Source organism: Sceloporus undulatus, chromosome 5 (genome assembly GCF_019175285.1).
Source record: "Sceloporus undulatus isolate JIND9_A2432 ecotype Alabama chromosome 5, SceUnd_v1.1, whole genome shotgun sequence".
Lineage (NCBI taxonomy): Eukaryota > Metazoa > Chordata > Lepidosauria > Squamata > Phrynosomatidae > Sceloporus > Sceloporus undulatus.
This window is the reverse complement of record NC_056526.1, coordinates 59,033,499-59,051,328: the sequence shown is the minus strand read 5'-3', so window position 1 is coordinate 59,051,328 and position 17,830 is coordinate 59,033,499. Positions and strand designations below refer to the sequence as shown.

The 17,830-nt window shown below is 38.7% G+C and overlaps 1 protein-coding gene across 1 annotated transcript in view; it reads right to left on the bottom strand.

Annotated features, from left to right (window-relative positions):
- The window catches only part of GNS (glucosamine (N-acetyl)-6-sulfatase), a 27,851-nt gene extending 10,035 nt beyond the window's left edge, over positions 1 to 17,816 (bottom strand). The window contains exons 1-10 of the mRNA XM_042469578.1: positions 17,606 to 17,816; positions 13,851 to 13,910; positions 12,411 to 12,617; positions 10,694 to 10,759; positions 8,973 to 9,071; positions 7,643 to 7,810; positions 4,790 to 4,872; positions 3,489 to 3,607; positions 3,017 to 3,120; positions 171 to 272 (exon numbers count right to left, since the gene is read on the bottom strand). Coding sequence (XP_042325512.1) covers positions 171 to 272; positions 3,017 to 3,120; positions 3,489 to 3,607; positions 4,790 to 4,872; positions 7,643 to 7,810; positions 8,973 to 9,071; positions 10,694 to 10,759; positions 12,411 to 12,617; positions 13,851 to 13,910; positions 17,606 to 17,749 — 1,152 coding nt within the window. The 5' untranslated portion in view covers positions 17,750 to 17,816. The remainder of the gene's footprint in view (positions 1 to 170; positions 273 to 3,016; positions 3,121 to 3,488; positions 3,608 to 4,789; positions 4,873 to 7,642; positions 7,811 to 8,972; positions 9,072 to 10,693; positions 10,760 to 12,410; positions 12,618 to 13,850; positions 13,911 to 17,605) is intronic.
- Between the last annotated feature and the right edge of the window lie 14 nt (positions 17,817 to 17,830).

The window sequence follows — 17,830 nt, the reverse complement described above, 5'->3', positions numbered from 1 at the left end:
ATAATAATAATAATAATAATAATAATAATAATAATAATAATAATAATAATTTATACCCCGCTCTTCAGCCAAGGCTATCAAAGTGGCTTACAATTTGTAAATTAGACATTTCTCTGCCCTCAAGCTTACAATCTGAAAAAGACAAGACACAAAATCATCTGCATACTTACCAGCAATGGTAATAATGACATGCCATCCATCTGTGTTTTATTTAAATCATAGCCTGCAATATCTAAAATAGTAGGACCCAAATCAATGTTTGCCACAAGCATCTAGAAGGCAGGAAACACAAAAATATTATGGGTTTTCCACTTACATTCAAATGAAGTATTAACATGTTAATTCTACAGTACCAAGTTGTGATATTAGTCTTCTCTAATTTCTGTAACACATACATACTTCCACTGTACTTTGAAGAACTGGGCACACTCCCCAAAACTTTGGCAATGTTGGTGAACTGAAAAACTGCACTTGTCAGTCTTCCTGCCTTTTATATGCTTAGACTCAGGCAGGCAGCCTTCTCTGTTTAGAACTGAGGCTAATCATTCATCTCTTATTTTATCAAGCCTTCCTCTTTCCTCCTCCACTTTTGTAAATAGCAAACTTCAACATCATTTTACTTGATTACCTATGAAAAGCTGCTGATCAAAAAAGGCCCGTTACAAATGGGCCTTAAAGTACGTGATGAGCGCATACTAGGGTTAGAAAGGGGCATCCTTTCCGGACGCCCCTAACCCTAGTACACGCTCTGCGCATAGAAAATGGCAGCGGCCGTTCCACACGGCCGCCGCCATCACTACATCACGACCGCGCCGCCTCCAAATGAGGCGGCGCGGTTGTGACGTATTGGGGCCGCGCCAGGGCGCCCTTTCCGCAACCTCGGAAGGAGCTCCATTTTGGAGTTCTTTCCTGGCTTTGCATCGCTGGGTGCAGCCTTCAGACGGCCCCTTTCTCCTCCTCCCTGCCGTCGCGGGGTGTCCTTGGGGCTTGGAGCCCCAAGGACACCCCTTTCCAGGCGGCAGGGAAACAGCGTTTTGCCGCTTCCCCGCGGCCTGGAAAGCGGCGGATTGGGGCCTCAGCGGCTGCCGCTCTATCTGCTGAGGCCCCGATCCGGTGGGGAAACGGGCGGGTGCAGGCTGCCACTTTTCAGCGATCTGTAACCCGCCAAAGAAGAGTGAGAGAGAACAGAGAACATAATGTTTCTGTAAAATATTAAAGGCATCTACATTCCATCACACAAATCATGCATTTCCCCCATTTTTAAGGAGTTGACAAAATCAGTGTTCCCCCCACCTGTCTTCTGCTTCCCCTCAACATAGCTGGAAAATGGTACACAGAGGCCCCCTAAAGCCTCAAGGAGATGCAATTTGCCATTGAAAAACTATTTTACTCTTTCTTAATCCATTTCAAATGTTAAACATTTAAACCAGCATCTGAGAATTCTAAGATGTTATTTGTTATTTTGGAAGACTTTTTTTCCAACTAGAGGGGCAGTGCCAAGAATCAAAATGAAAATAGCCCCCCAAGGTCTCAGAATTTCCCTATCTTTGCTTGCTTCAAAGTGCTGGACATGACCTATAAAGCCCTACACAGCTTAGGTCCAGACTATTTGAGAGACTGTATCTCCCCATATGAACCAATTAGAGCCCTAAGATCCTCAGGAGAATGCTTTTTCTCAGTCCCACCACCATCCCAGGCTCTCCTGGTGAGGACATGAGAGAGCGCCTTCTCCGTGGCTGCTCCCACCCTGTGGAACTCCCCTCCACAGGACTAGGCTGGCCCCCTCACTGCTGGCTTTTCGCTGGCAGGTGAAGACATTCTTATTTAAACAGGCCTTTTTATTTATTAATTAATTTTTATTAGTTACTTTTAAAAAGAAAAACAAGAGAAAAAGAAAAACAACCAAACTTATAACCACATCAAATATACATTGTTATCTTGAAATTATACATCATACACCATATTAAATAATACTAAATAGTCACTACTAACTTATGCTAAATATATATAAAAAAGAAAACTACAATAACTATTCTTTCTTTCCTTTTCTACTTTCTTTCTCCCATGCATCCAGTTATTCCTTGTCTTTTATCCTTCTTTCATCATTCTTCCCCTCTTCTTTTTAAACAGGCCTTTTAAAACCTTGCAGGCTTGTTTTATTGGGGGATGAGAGGGTTGGTTTTAGATTATTATTTTTAACTTTGTACGTTTTAAATTTTATATTTGTATTTTTTATATTTTTAATTATTTTAATTGTACTATTTTAATTGCTGTTTTAATGTGTTTTAGATATGTTGTTAGCTGCCTTGACAATGGCTTCCATACAGGTAAATGGTTTTTGGGAGAAAGGTGGGATAAAAATAAAATAAAAATTTATTGAAGTGTTATCAACTGTCTTTGAGCCAATTGTGCCTGCTGTTTTATCCGTTCATTGTTCATTTGGGCCAGTACCTCTTTAAAAGCAAATGGGAATACTGTACATGTAAAAAGGTACCTCTACAGAAATGTAACATAGCAGTAGATCAAATTGTAGTCATAGTCCATAGTCCAGTTTTACTGTAGCCATTATATGCTGAACAAAAAATAAATATATGTATTTTTCATTTCCTTTACTTAGTTACACAATATTCAGGCAAAGCTTGTAAACAGTCAAGTTCACTACAGGCTGCCTAATAACTTTTTTCAGTGATGATTAGCCAAAAAGCTTTATAGCAACTTTAATAATGCACAAATAAAGGGGGAGGCACGCCTGTAGTGTCTGTTGCTTCTCCACCAAGATTAAGAAGCAATTATCAGTTAACAGTTTGACCACAAATGCTCCTCATTCCTTTCTACACAACCTCAGGGTATACTACTTAGTCCAATTTACATGTTCACTTTCTACTCAAGAACACTTTTGCTCCTCAGTATTCATTCTCTACTCACTACTCCAATACACACTGCAGAAATCCTAAAACCAGGTTGCTTTGAAACTATATTTTACTATGTAGTGCACTGCAACATTGCACCAATATACCTTGTTTGTCTGGTTGGGTTTGACTCCTGGACCTCGAACCAGCAATGGAACTTTAATGTCAAACTCATACAGCTGTCGTTTGTCAATTGGCAAAGAAAACTGACCTAAGAAATATAAAGAAGAAATTCAGGTATTTACAGTTTATATCATCATCATCATGTAAAGGTAACATCATTTGGTACTTTATCCTCTTAACATCTGTTATGTGCTACATCTCCAGTTGACTTGCCCTGTTTCTCACTGAAATGTTTAGATTCAGTTTGGTTTTAAATTCAGAACTTCCTGTATCTTATAAGATTACTAGCAATGAAGGAGAACCATCAGATTTGTACGCCAATGATTTTCAAGGCAAGATATCTTATGTCCTTCCATCTGTTCACACAGAAATCATCTAAAATAGTTCCAGGTGCATAATAAAACATCTATGCAAATTATGATTACATAAAATATATGCAGTTTAAAGACCTTTTACCTGTATGGAAGCCATTGTCTGATGTGTAAAAAATATATGTATTATCCAGCTCTCCATGAAATTCCAGCCTCTTCACAAGTTTTTCTATCAGATCATCCACTGAAAGTAGTGTCTGCCATCTAGATATGAACAAGATTGTTCAAGCTGAAGTGTTATCGATTTAATGACATATGTGCATTTAAATGTGAAGGCGGATAGGGCTCACACTTCAAAATAAACATTATATATTTTAATTTTAAAGCTCAACATGTTCTTCCTTTGAAATGCAACTCCGGTGTACAAAACATTTAGTTCTGCCATTACTCTTCTACCCCTGAATTTTCATCTACTTAATATAGGAATACATAAGATCTCAGAAATTGCTAACTGGGAGTTAAACTTTTAATTGCTGTGAAAATGGTTACTACACAGAGTTTTAAGTAATACTGACAATTAGAAAGTGAAATAAGTTATTCAACTTTTCCTTCCTGCCGAATAACACACAATATCAATAACATGATTCACTTAAAAACAACTGCATTCACATGGAACTCTAGGCTAGAATTCTAGAGACTTCTGGCTTATTCATGAGCAGTAAACTGGTGCACACTGCCTGTTTGCTCCCACAGAATGTGGCTAACTAGGAAGCATATGAGATTCTGAATGCCATTCATCTAATAAGTCACTACCTGAAGATAAGGTTTCTGATTCCTGATTTGTTTGGGAGGAAGAACCCAAGACTCCGAATCTGAAACTCCTAGTTAAGTTTCTGGTTACTTTAGTTGCTCTTTTAAATAGGAGAGGCCAAGCAGAAATGATGGGAGCAGTGTGTACACCAGAATTCCTAAGAATTCTTCTTTATTATTACATGTGAATGCAACCACTGTCTTTGATGTTTGTAATGTTATAAAAAGTCATTTCATTTTCTAGTCTGCCAGGTTCACAGTTCTGAAATGGAATGAACATCAACATGGGCCCTATAGGCAGTAACCTATCTGGCAGGATAGCCTAATAACATTTATTTCATTAACACTGTGGACTTGGTATGATCCCTTGCAGCAGCAATGCAGGAAAGAGCTATCCTCTAATACAAATGGAAAGAAAAAATTCAGCTGTTTGAGTGATAATTTAGTGATGGACGGATAGATTGAATGGCATATGCTTTCATAAATGGCATCTCATTTCTGTACCAATTGTAGCCTATTTCATCACTCAAACAGAAAATACATATTGAAAACACATACTATTGTGTTTGAGGGAAATGTTGCTTGAGTTTAGTTTTGCAAAAAGCATTATTAAAAAGTACAGTATATCGTTCCTACCTTTTCCTAAAAGCATCATCTAGAAATTGTATTGATGAATTAGTCATGGGAGTCTTTGCTTGCCTGATGAGCCAATGCTTGTCCTATAAAACATGCATCAACACTGCTTATTTTAGATTGCTTTCCCACTTTCCAGACCATACCAAAGAGGAACAATAATTAAGAGCATTAAAATGGAACAGATTATAGAATCTGCCATCTTGTTTTACTCAGATTACATTTCAGTAAAACAGGACAAGATGGCATTTAAACAATCTAATTATATGGTTTGTAGCATGGTATGAAAAGCTTTGAATAAAAATATCATTTTCAATTCAGATAATGTATAAACATTACAAACTTGTAAGTTCGTCAAGTCAAAAGTAAATTCCTCTGAGTTCAATGGGGCATATTTTCAGGTAAGTAGGAGTTGCAGCCTAAAAGTTTAACTCTTTCTCTTTTAGTTTAATTTAGTTGGTGCCATAAATTAAGTTCATGAATGTCATATAAAATGAAACTGCAGCATTTGACATATCTCAGTAATTATGCGCTATATTTAATGCCCTCATAACAATCAGGAACCAAAACAAAAATCGTGCAGCAGAGTTTTCCACAAAGGTTTTGTTTTTATTGCTACTGATGTTTAGGTTTCTTCTAGAAAGGACCTAGTTTCAAGTAGTATAACATCTGGCTCTAAAACTTTGATCATATTCCTCTCAGAAAAATGTATTATCTGAACATAAACTATTGCCAGACTCCAAGGTGGTAGGAAGAGAAAACATCAGAGCCTGGTTCAAGACTTTCAGGGTTACAAAAGCAAGACCTTGATATGAGGTGGGGGAGGGTATAGAAAAACAGAACTTGCTAAACATAACTAAAATCTTATTTTTCTCATCCCAAGAGGTAGAAAATTCCATAGCCTTCATTTTCAATCAGAATCAGCATGAATGACACCAATCTAATCTGGAGCTAACCACATGAATGGCTATTTTTTTCCAAAAAGGAATGTGCGTCACTGCTTGCCCAACAATGGCTCAATACATTCTGCTGCATAGTGAAACATTTCAGTCTAGCCAAGATATGTTTCTATTCAACAATAACTGAAGGACAAATACTTTTAAGACATTTCTCCTGGGTGTCTTATTACCAATATTTGAGACCACTAGTTAGGTATGATTGAGATGTAGCCACTTCAGGTTCTAAGGACCTAGTTAATCTGATTCACTGATGATACAATAGTATACACTTCTATTCAGAAGCCAGCTCAAATGAGTTTATTGGGACTTATTCCCATATAAGTGTGTCCAGGGCTGCAGACTTAAAAGCCAGAAATTTCAAACGATTTTTACTATAAGATTAAAAGCAAATAAAAGATGGGTCTAGAATTTGAAAAATTGAGAATATACTGATTCTATACTGTAATCCCGTGTAGATTTTACAGATAAACGTTAATCCCTATTCTGAAAGACATGCAACTGATCACAGGAGGATGAAACATATATGTAGAGCAAGCTTAAGAACTATAGTCATCAGAAGCAAAAAGGCACAATAGAAAAAGGGAAAATAATTAAGGTGCCAGTCAACAAATGTTGACATCGCACAAACAGGTTCAGAATACAAAAAAAAAAGAGATAATATGACGAGTGTAATAAAATTCTACAGAAAACAAGTTTAAATCAAGGGAAGTAATTTTTTGTTGTTGTATGCCTTCAAGTAGCTTCCAATTTATGGCAACCCTAAGGCGAACCTATAATGGGGTTTTCTGTGGCTGACCGTGTGTGGTTCACCTAAGGTCACCCAATAGGTTTTCACACACAAGCAGGGAAACAAGTTTCCAGACTCACAGTCAAACTACTACACCACATTGTAGTAATAGTCCCACTATATTCTGCACTGTCCAGGCCTCATCTGGAATACTCAATTTTGGGTGCACAATTTTAAGAAGACAATAGACAATCTGGAGCAGATTCAGAGAAGGGCGACAAGGATGATACAAGGTAAGGAGAACAAAACATATGCAAAAAATTGATGAACCAGGCAAGTTTAGCTTGGTGAAGAGAAGACAGAGGGGTAACAGATTGCTCTCCTAAATATCTAAAGGGCTATCACAGACAAAATGGTCCAATTTCTTTTCTGTTGGTCCAGAGGGTAGGACCAAGTTATGGGAGTGTAGATATTGGTTGACCATTAGAGAAACTTCTTGACAGTAAGAGTAGTTCAACACTGGAACCAATTTCCTAAAGAAGTGGTGGAGGTTTCCTTCTCTGGACATATTCAAAACGTGGCTGGACAGCTACCTTCTGGGGATGCTGTAGTTTAGGGGTGGGGAACCTATCGCCCTCTATGTTCTGACAAATTACCATTCCCATCAAGCCTCACCACCAGCCAAGCTGAAGAAAGTTTTAGACAGGCTCATGAGGGCTTAGTTGTAGTTCCTCCCCTTATGGTGAATGACACTACATATAGCATTATCATATGAGGACAAGTTACAACCAAGCCTTCATGAACCTGGCTAATACTTCTTTCATCTTGGCTAGTGCTGACGCATGATGGGAATGGTAGTTTATCAGAACCTAGAGGGCTATAGATTCCCCACCCCTGCTCCAACTAGAGATCATGAATTGAACAGCGGGCTGGACTTTAATGGGGCCCCTTCCAACTCTGTGATTCTATGATTCTGAGTTCACCTGCTGCAAACATACAGTTACCCACATAATTTATTTATTTTTTTGTCTTGGACTCATGATCTATCTCCACGGTTTTGCAGAAGAAAGTTAAGAGCATATAACAACTGTTAATCAATAAATACCGTAAATAATAATAATAATGATGATGATGATGATGATGATGATGATAAAGATAAAAAATCCATACCTTTCCGTGGATATTAAAATTACTGTTTCTTGGAGCACTGACATTTGCAAAACTCTTCGTATACTGGGGAGCAGCCACCCAAGGTGAGTGAGGTGCTGGAGTTGCTATCATCATAAAGAATGGTTCAAAGTTGGATTTATATTCAAGAAAATCCAATGACATGTTGGCCTGAAAACAAATATTAACTTAAACCTCTAAAGAGTAATTTTTCATACAATTAAACAGTTGTGTAGGTAATGCAATCTAAATACTACGAAAAGGATTTCTAAAGTCATACAGCCATGATGAATTTGATGTGCTAAATTATATCAAAGGTGCCTTTCTTTTATGTTTTCCCTTCAATATAAATAAATGCACTGTGGCACAAGGAAATATTGTTACATCCTCAAATTAAGTTAAGAATCTTTAGGTGTGATAAAAAAAAACCAATCTGTCAGTTCATTACTACTTCAAAGACTACCAATCACCGTACTCCAAAATAAGCAGTCACTCTTGTCCACCACTAAACTGACTTATTTTGTCTCAAGGACAATAGCACAAAGCACAGAAGCTTTGGTGATGTATCCAATAGTGTATCCATCAGTGGAATGTTCACTACTAGCATGTCAATCCTGCCTTCAACTCCAACATCCCAAACTGCTCTGAACTGCTTTCAACATAACTTCATTCTGTCAGGAATACAGCATATTACATCATTAGATTATGTTAACATTACATGAACTGTCTTCTACTTGCCATGGTATTTAAAGACTTGCACTTTAAAAGGAAAAACAGTCAATTGCTCCTTATTTAAATTTTCTTTTCAAAGTCAACAATAAGGACTTAGATATAATTTAGCACTAGCAGAGCAAAAAGCCTGAGCATTGCACAAGTATTGTGTCAGCACTAGATCCAGGCCAAGGTCTTCATTTCCTCTTGACTGTAGTATAATATACAATGTGAATTCAGTATTGCTTTATGCCCACTGTGGTACTCTTCTTCCACAAAACTAAATAAATGGAAGAAAATCCACTTCCTAACTCCAAATTACTGAATAAATGGAACATTAAATGTTAACTTACTTACTAAATTCCCTCTTTATTTAAGGGGTGTCTTCTAGCTGGAATTACCTACTTGATTTAAGTTAGATTTAGCTATTCACTATTACGTTTTTGTTTTTGCATTTCTATATCGGCCATATTCAGTTCTCTTCACTTTACCTCTAAACGAACAAAGGACAATACAAGAATATATTTTTGCCCAAAGGCTTATACCATAATACATTTGCAATCTAGTTCTAGAGCCAAACAAAAATGGATCTTGACAACATAACTTGTTGAAAAATTCTTACCAGTACATCTGTCAGATAATCAACACTGTAATTCCCACCATGCCTTCGTGGTTTTCCATTTACAGAAAGTGTGTAATTGTAATATTTGGAATTTTTTTCCTGCAAAAACAAAATGAACACAAAACATGCACAGAAATTATTGCTCTCTAATTACAATACAGCAAATTTCATTTGTACAAGCTCTTACAAGTGATAAACCCCAAACACAAAGTACATTAGTAATAATGGATGGTTGATACTGGATTTATAACAACACATAGTTATACTACCAAATTATCAAACACATCACATACTACCTCAGTAAAACTGTGTTGTAGAAAGTTGCCTTCCTACTGAGTTTGGGAGCAATGCAATATTTTAACTGCAGACTATCAGTTCATAACTCTCACAGTGAACATTGTGAATGTTATTCAGAATAAATTAATATACAGGTTCAGACTACTTTATCTGGAATTCTGAAATACTTCAAAATCCAAAACTTTTTTTTATGGGTGGCTGAGGTACTGACACCTTTGCTTTCTGATGGTTCAATGCCGCTTTGATCTTTTTGGAAAGGCGGTATATAAATAAATTTATTATTATTATTTATTAATATAGTCAAACTTTGTTTCATGCACAAAATTATTAAAAATATTGTGCACAAAATTACCTGCGAGCTATATGGTGTATATGAAACCAAAATGAATTTCATGTTTAGATCTGTGTCCCTTCTCTAAGATATCTCATTATATGTATACAAATATTCCAAAATCAGAAAAATTGCTAAAATTCAAAATACTTCTGGCCCCAGGCACTTTGGATAAGCGAGTCACAACCTGTATTATAATCTTATTATGGAAACTACCTTTAAGACTCTTTAGAAATAAAAATTATCCACGCATCCACATGAAATCTTAAAAGAGTTTTCATATTGGACCCAGAACTGCATAGCATGGCACTTGTGATATAGTAATGGGTGCAAAAGTGAGGGGGGTGATTTCCCCCCCAGTTTTTGCTTCCTCTCACAGCCCCATAAATTGGCTCCAGAGAAGTGAGGGGCCTTCTGGAACAGGTAGGAGGTGATGATGGAGGGTCTAAATAGAAGTTGCCTCTCCATGTGAAAGAGTATAGCTAGTGAAATTTTCAAAGAAGTAGCCATGTTAGTCTCTTGCAACATAAAAAGGAGGAAGGAAGGAAGGAAGGAAGGGGGGGAAAGGTGCAGCTACAGACTCCACCACACTCTGAGGAAGTGTGTTCCCCTGAAATAAATAATAATACAGTATTTTTCTTGTATGCCTTCAAGACATTTTGCACCTATGGGTTTCCATGGCTAAGCAGGGATTTGAACTCTGGTCTCCAGAGGTGAAGTACAATGCTCAAACCACTATGCTGGCTCCTACATTAATATACAATATTAAAATATATTTTTCCAAAACTTGAGTTGTTTGGTGGTTGAACTGTACAGGAAAGAAGCCTTGTTAACCTAAATAATACATGAGAACCATGAATTAACAAACATATCACTTTCTTCTAATCCACATAATGCTTTCCAGTAGCTAGTTACCTTCTCCAACAGCACTTATTTCCAAACTATCTATCCATTTCTCATTGCTCAGAGAGCCCCATCTATAATTTCCACTGAATGGACACTTTTTGTCTTCCAGCAGCTAGAAACAATTTGATTTTGTTTTTTTTTAAATAAAGTTATTATAGTAAATTATAGTTATTTAACAAAAACTTACCAAGGCATACCAAAAACTCCACCCAGGAGGAACATGACCAATTCCTCCCGCATCTTCTGCTCCATACTGAAATTAGAGGAATCAAGATTAACTAAGATACTAATGTGGTTTTCCCAATGAGAAAAGTTCTGTCTAACCCATGGATAGCCATTATCCAAGGGCTCCAATACAACTCAAAGCTATTTTATCCTAGAACCTACATCAAAGTTTAATTAAGGGTATGGTAAAGATTTGCCTTTAGTTTCACTCATTCAGAATTTTTTATTCTTTTGTAAGGAATTACACAACATTTAATGGATCATGTCTTTGGGATTTCAAGCATAATGTCCCAACTATGCCTGAATTCACAGGTTCCATAACTTTCCACAGTACAGGATTCATTCACCTCTAGAAGACACAATGACCTGTTACAGACTGCCAAAATAAAGCTGCTTCGGGTCTCTTTGGAGGTATGCTATTTAAATGATGCATGGGTCCTAGGAGTCCGGAGGTTGCGCCAAAGCCACACTCCAGTCCTAAGCACTGGAGTGCAGCTTTGGTGCAGCTTCCGGATTCTTAGGGTGCATGCATCATTTAAACAGCATACCTCGAAAGAGACCCGAAGCAGCTTTATTCTGGCAGTCTAACAGGCCAATAGCTCTTTCAAGCAGCTAGTCAGCAATTTAATTTCTCCTCATTTGTAACAAGATTATTCCCTCCTCACTGGATTCCTACCTACACACAGCAAAAGCACTTTGGATGTATACAGCACCAAAACAGATTTGGCTTCAAAACAGCAGGGCAATTCAACCAAATTCCACTTGTTAAGATCATCATCCACTCTACTATCACAATGTTACGTACGAACAACAACACAGATCTATTCACAGTCATTAACTGAGAGATGAAAGTAGCCAGAATGTGACTGCTCATTCCTTCTACTGCTTTCTCTCTTCTAATATAGCAATACCATGTCAGGAATCAATCCTAAATATATATGGAACTGGACAGTTCCTATGCTGTACACCTGAACCCCATACAGTCTAGACTTGGGTCTAGACATGGCGGTGGCTGTTGTTGTTGTATGCCTTTAAGTTGTTTTCGACTTATGAGGACCCTAAGGCAAACCTGTCATGGGGTTTTCTTGGCAAGATTTGTTCAGAGGAGGTTTGCCATTGCCTTTCTCTGAGGCTGAAAGAATGTGACTTGCCCAAGGTCACCCAGTGGGTTTTATGGCTGAGAAGGGATTCGAACCCTGGTCTCCAGAGTCCTAGTCCAAGACTCAAACCACTACACCGCATTGGCTCCAATAGTGGCTACTAATATCTAAAAGGACCACCATATAAAAAGTTAGGCATGTTCTTCCCAAACAGACAGCTCTGCGCAATGCCAGCTTTGGTCACATGTACCTTTCAGTTACAAGCAGTATACAATCCTATGAGCACCAGCATAAACATTTTACAATACTCCCCAGTATCTAATGTGAAGCAGCCACCTTTTACATGTGCTAACTATATTAAAGGAAGAGGTTTTCAGAGCTAGTGACTTACAGTTTTAAGCATGAAAAAATATACAACACTTATTACACTAGACTTACTATTTCTAAACAATTTCATAAAGAACTGCTACATCTTAATATGCCTTTCATACAAATTCCACCTTTGCTTACAGTGATTTTTCACAATCAGCAGCATATTTTAAAATTCAAAAAAGCACAATGCAGAAGAAGAAGTCATACCTCATTCAAATACTTCCCAGCAAAGAATGTCTGATAGCCACACATAGACTTCAGGATAGCTGGAAAGGTATATGGTTCCTGAATCTTCTGCCAGGATTTGCTACTGCAATTTCCCTCCAAAGTGTTATTGACAACATGGTGATTATGTGGATACTTCCCTGTCAAGATGCTGGCTCTGCTGGGACAGCACAATGCACTGGGCACATACTAGGAAAAGAGAATTAAAGAATGTAGAAACAAATCAAGTAGTTTATTGTCAGAGATATCTAGCACAGTCAATAAGCTTCTTGACTTTCCAAACTATACAACTTTTAATTGGCCAGGACCCCCCTCGAAATCCCACACACACTCATAAAAAAAGTGGGTGTTCCTTCCAAATACAGTGGGCCCTTAGTATCCACTGGGGTTTGATTTCAGGAGCCCCTGTGGATACTAAAATATGTGGATGCTCAAGTCCTATTATATACAATAATGCAGTAAAATTGTGTCTCTTATATAGAATAGCAAAAATCAAACTTTGCTTTTTGGAAGTTTTTAAGAGTATTTTCAAGCCAAGGATGGGTGAATCCATGGATGCATAATCTCTGGATATGGAGGGCTGACTGTAGATATCTGCTCACAGGAGCTTCCAGGAATGGCAGTTTACCTTCAAACTTAAAAGATAGATGGAAAAACTCAGAGTTTAGAATACAAAATTCCTTTTGGTAAGAATTTTCAACCAGTTTTGGATAATGCAGCACACCATGGATCTATGGGGGAAGAAGATGGCCTTCACACTCACTCCATGTGCTCCGGTTTACATTATAACTGACCATAACTGACCATTGAATTGCACATAATCTAAGTAATGATTACCAAGTTGCCTTGAAACAGAAGGAAACCTGAGAGCCCAGTAATGCCCAGTCAGAGTACTCTGTAACATTTCCAGTCTGAAAGAGGTCTTGAGCATTTTTCAGTTCCACATACAGAGACAGAACAAAAAGGCTAACAGAAGAGTAATGAAAGGGGAAGTTCCAACAATTCTTTGTACCTTCTGGCAACACAATGTTTTGACTATTTAGTACTCAGATGTCTGACTCTTTGAGAAAGTCTCTTTGTCACAGAGAAAATATTCCCACTTCCTGATTACATAAGTTAAAACTTTCCCAACAATTTCCCATATGATGATGTCCTTTTGGAAATGAAGAAATAAGAACTGTAGCTCAAAAAGAGCAAAGTTGCCACCAGAATGCTGCCTCATGGAGCACCAGTGTCATAGGAAGACAACAGCTCTGCCCAGCTCCCTTTATGCCTTCAATAAATCTAGTGCAAATTCATCTGTCATCCTTCCTTAGGTCATTTCCCTTGTTTCCCTTTCTTTTTTCTTGTACAATCAACTTATTTCTATAAGAGCAATATACTTTGCAAACTCTAACAGACAAAACCTGATTTAGTACTTACTGCATTTGAGAATGTTATCCCCATCTCTGCAATGAGGGCATTTGTCTTTTTCAGTGGTATCTGTAATAAAAGAAACAAGACATTAGTATGATTCTAGGAAATTGGGTTTATGGCTGCAGTCCTACATGTACTAGGAGACATACCAGGACAGATTTCAAGTACAAAAATGCCTTCTGCATATACTAGAGTAACTTGTCATTTTTTCTTTTCTTTTAATTTTTGTTCTTTGGCAATGATGAAGCCCTTGCAGCTTCATATTTCAAAAACTGAAGCTCGTCTTTCATTGAACAAACTCAGTAACCGGCTTATACTGTATATTGAGTTTCCCGTCAATCAATTCTGCTAACTAAAAAGTTTTATGTGCTAAAGAAAAAGTAAACTGTCTAATCATAGAGCAATATACCCACAAGGCATTTAAGAAAACATGTTCTTACTGGGTTTTTTTAACAAGTGAGAGTATTCCTACACTCAGCACTATTTTACAACATTGGACAGATGACACTAGCAAAATAAGTGTAACTCCTTTAGGGAAAAAAGTAGTTTTAAAAAAGAGCTCAAACATAATTTTCATTACAAGATCAATTTACTGTGTGTGAATAATGTGGTTCAGAGGAAAGGTCAGATCACACAGCACAGTCAAAACCTGTTGTCTCTTCTGCTAAGACAAGCCAATTCCATTGATATGTCCAACATGTAAATGGCACTATACCACCACATGTACTCTTCACATGTGCTTGTGAAGGATGTAACAAAAGCTGACCTCTGTATATTATGACAGATTTATGCATGTTTTTCTCCAGAGGCTGAAGCATCAGAATGTGCAGACTTTTCAAGTCTCTTTACTGAAGGTACTATATTCCAAGGCTGGCCCAGGTCCTTTTGCTGCTCAAGATAAACACCACCAAATGTTAAGGTTTACATGGTACAAAAAACAAACAGCTGTTCAAGCCATTTTGACACCATGAACATAAATTCTTTAGGACTAATATATCTGAAATACATCCTTCCCCATTCCTAATACCCAAAATTAGTTGTCCGAGACAAAAAGCATTAAGACGGGGCAACCCTATTACAATGGTCTTATACACAGGATCCAAGGACTTGCAGAAGGGTTTCTAAATAGCCTCTCAGAAACTGAGGAAAAGTGAAACAGTGCTATTCTTCTCACCTCAGTTAGTTCACTTCCAACTTTAAAGTGTCCATTACAAAAATGCCCTGCCCTCCCCCCCAATTTTGTACCCTCACGAAAATGGAGTTTCGCCTATATTCAAGCCCCACTGGCTTGAATATAGTGGGCACGTGGCCCAAGCACGCATGCACCCCATTCATTCTCCCTCCATTCATCCCTTGCACATAAGCGAGGGATGCAGATCCAAAGACCGCTAGAATGGACAGAGGACTGTAATTTTATACATAACATTTTCGTGCATGAAACAAAGTTTGTTGCATACTGACCAATCAGAAAGCAAAGGTATTACTAGCTCAGCAACCCACGTAAACAAGGTATTTGCTGGTAGGTAAGGCATAGGACTGCAATATCAGACAAGGCCAAAGGATGAACTGAGAATTCCTTCTCTGACATCATCCATAACTCACTGATCTCAGAGAGGGAGTCCTTGGTCCAAAGCACACTGTAGAAATAATCCAGTTTGGGATCACTTGGGCTCAGTGCTAGGAAACTCTGGGAACTGTAGTTCATTGTGGCACTGGAGCTCTCTAACAGGGAAGCCCACATGTCAAAATGAAGGCAAAAAGGTAAGTGAGACAAGAGAAATAAGGCATAGATCTACTGAACCCTCAGCTCTCTCTCTCAGCCCCTAGCAGCCCATAGATGAACAGAAATTTAGACACTCCGGCTTAGATGGCGTCTAATTCACTTATGAGGAGATCATGTGGAGGGTGGAAACACTTGCAAATGGCACTCCTGGCAAGAGCCAAGGGGAGCCTGGCATAGAACGGAGAGTCTAGATCAGTGTGTTCCCTCCATCAGGCTCCTTGCCTTAAAAAGCAGGGGTTCCCAGCCTGGGGTGCAACATGAAATTTCAGGGGGTTTAACAGAGAGTGGTTTGTGTTCCTGAGTGATGAGTCAAGAGTCGTCACTCATTTTTCCTTCTGAATAAATTAGAATCTAATCGATCCGTTTAGAGTTGCATTTTATGCACCGAAGTAAAAATTTGGGTTCTTTTAAATGTTCAGCTTTGTATTTATTGTATGTGGTTCAAAAATGAGAAATTATAGACCTATTTGTCTTCAAATGTGACACTCCTTTTGTAGGGGGTGCAAACATTAATCAAACAGACCTGGGGCAAAGCACACTCTCTCAGCCTCAGGGGATGGGAATGGCAAACCTCCTCTGAAGGAACCTGCCAAGAAAACTTTGATAGGGTGGCCATAAGTTAATCCTAAGAAATAAATGAACCACACACATACACACACTTAAGGGATCCTCTCCAAAGGAAGGACCCAGGAGGCTTTTTGCTTCCCCCATTTTTGCTAGCAGCTATTTTGCTTGTCGTCCTTCATGCAGGATGAACAATACGATAACCACAAAGGAGGACAAGGCACCACAACATATAGGGCATCCAAGGAAAAACTGGGGACATCCCAAAACAAAACCTCAAAACACTTGCATGAGTGTAAATCCATGCTTCTTAGTCATGCTCGAAATGGAGAAGCTTCAAGAAAAACGTAGGACACGACCAAATAAAAGCTAAAATATACTAACATAAATGTAAATCCATGCCTCCTAGTCTTGCCAACATAAACATCCCAAAACAATGCCAATATTATAGTGCCTGAAGATGATGGATAAATCATATCTATTCCAATTGATGCTACAAATGCTCACCTATATTTCATTGCATTGAAAGTATTACTCTCATGTTATGAACAAGAAAAATGTAGGACACGGCCAAATAAAAGCTTGAAACACTCGTATAAATGTAAATTCATTCTTCTTAGTCATGCTCAAAATGGAGGACAGTTGGGAATTCCTCTTGGACAGAAGGCTGAAATGGAGGACAGGGCCTGGAAAAGGAGGACTGGGGTCACCCTACCCAGGTGCCCTCACCACAAAGGAGGGCAAGGCACCTCACAATGGAGGATGTTCAAGAAAACTGGAAAGGCATTACAAATTAAAAGCTGAAAACACTAACCGATATATAAACCCATGCTTCTTAGTCCTGCTCAAAATGGAGGGCAGTTTGGAACCCTTCCTGGACAGAAGAAGGCTGGAATGGAGGGCAACCAAATAAAAATGGAGGACATGACCAAGCTCAAAACTTTTCTAGAAATATAAAACCCATGGTGTTTAGTCCTGCCCAAAATGGAGGACGGTTTGGAAACCCTCCTGGAAAGAACAAGGCTTAAATGTAGGGCATCCAATGAAAAATTGAGGACATGACCAAATACAAAGCTCAAAATGCGGATATAAACACAAAACCAAGCTTTTTAGTCATGCCCAAAATGGAGGGAGGTTTGGAATCCCTCCTGGAGGGGAGAAGAAGGCTGAAATGGAGGACAGTCAAGGCAAAATTGGAGGACATGATCAAATACAGCTCAAAAACTCTGCTAAAAATATAAAACCAAGCTTTTTAGTCCTGCTCAAAATGGAGGGCGCTTTGGAATTCCCTCCTGGAGAGAAGAAGGAGGCTGAAATGGAGGACAGGTCTTGGAAAAGGAGGACGTGCCTGGTCCCTCCAAGCACCTGAGCCAAGCCCACAAACGCAGACACTCCAATCTGGAGCCAAGCTTACCATCCCTCCCAGCTGGATGTCCTGGTCGTCTGTCAGAATAAGGACCACGTTGGGCTTCCGTCCATTGGAACAGACCAGGCCCAAGAGGAGGAGGAGGAGGAAGAAGACCAAGAAGAAGAGCTGCGAAGGCCGCGGAGGCCCCATCTTTGCAGAGCAGGGACACTGAGAGAGTCAGAGAGCAGCAGCAGCAAGAGCGCGCGCGCCCCCGTCACGAGAGAAGGATGC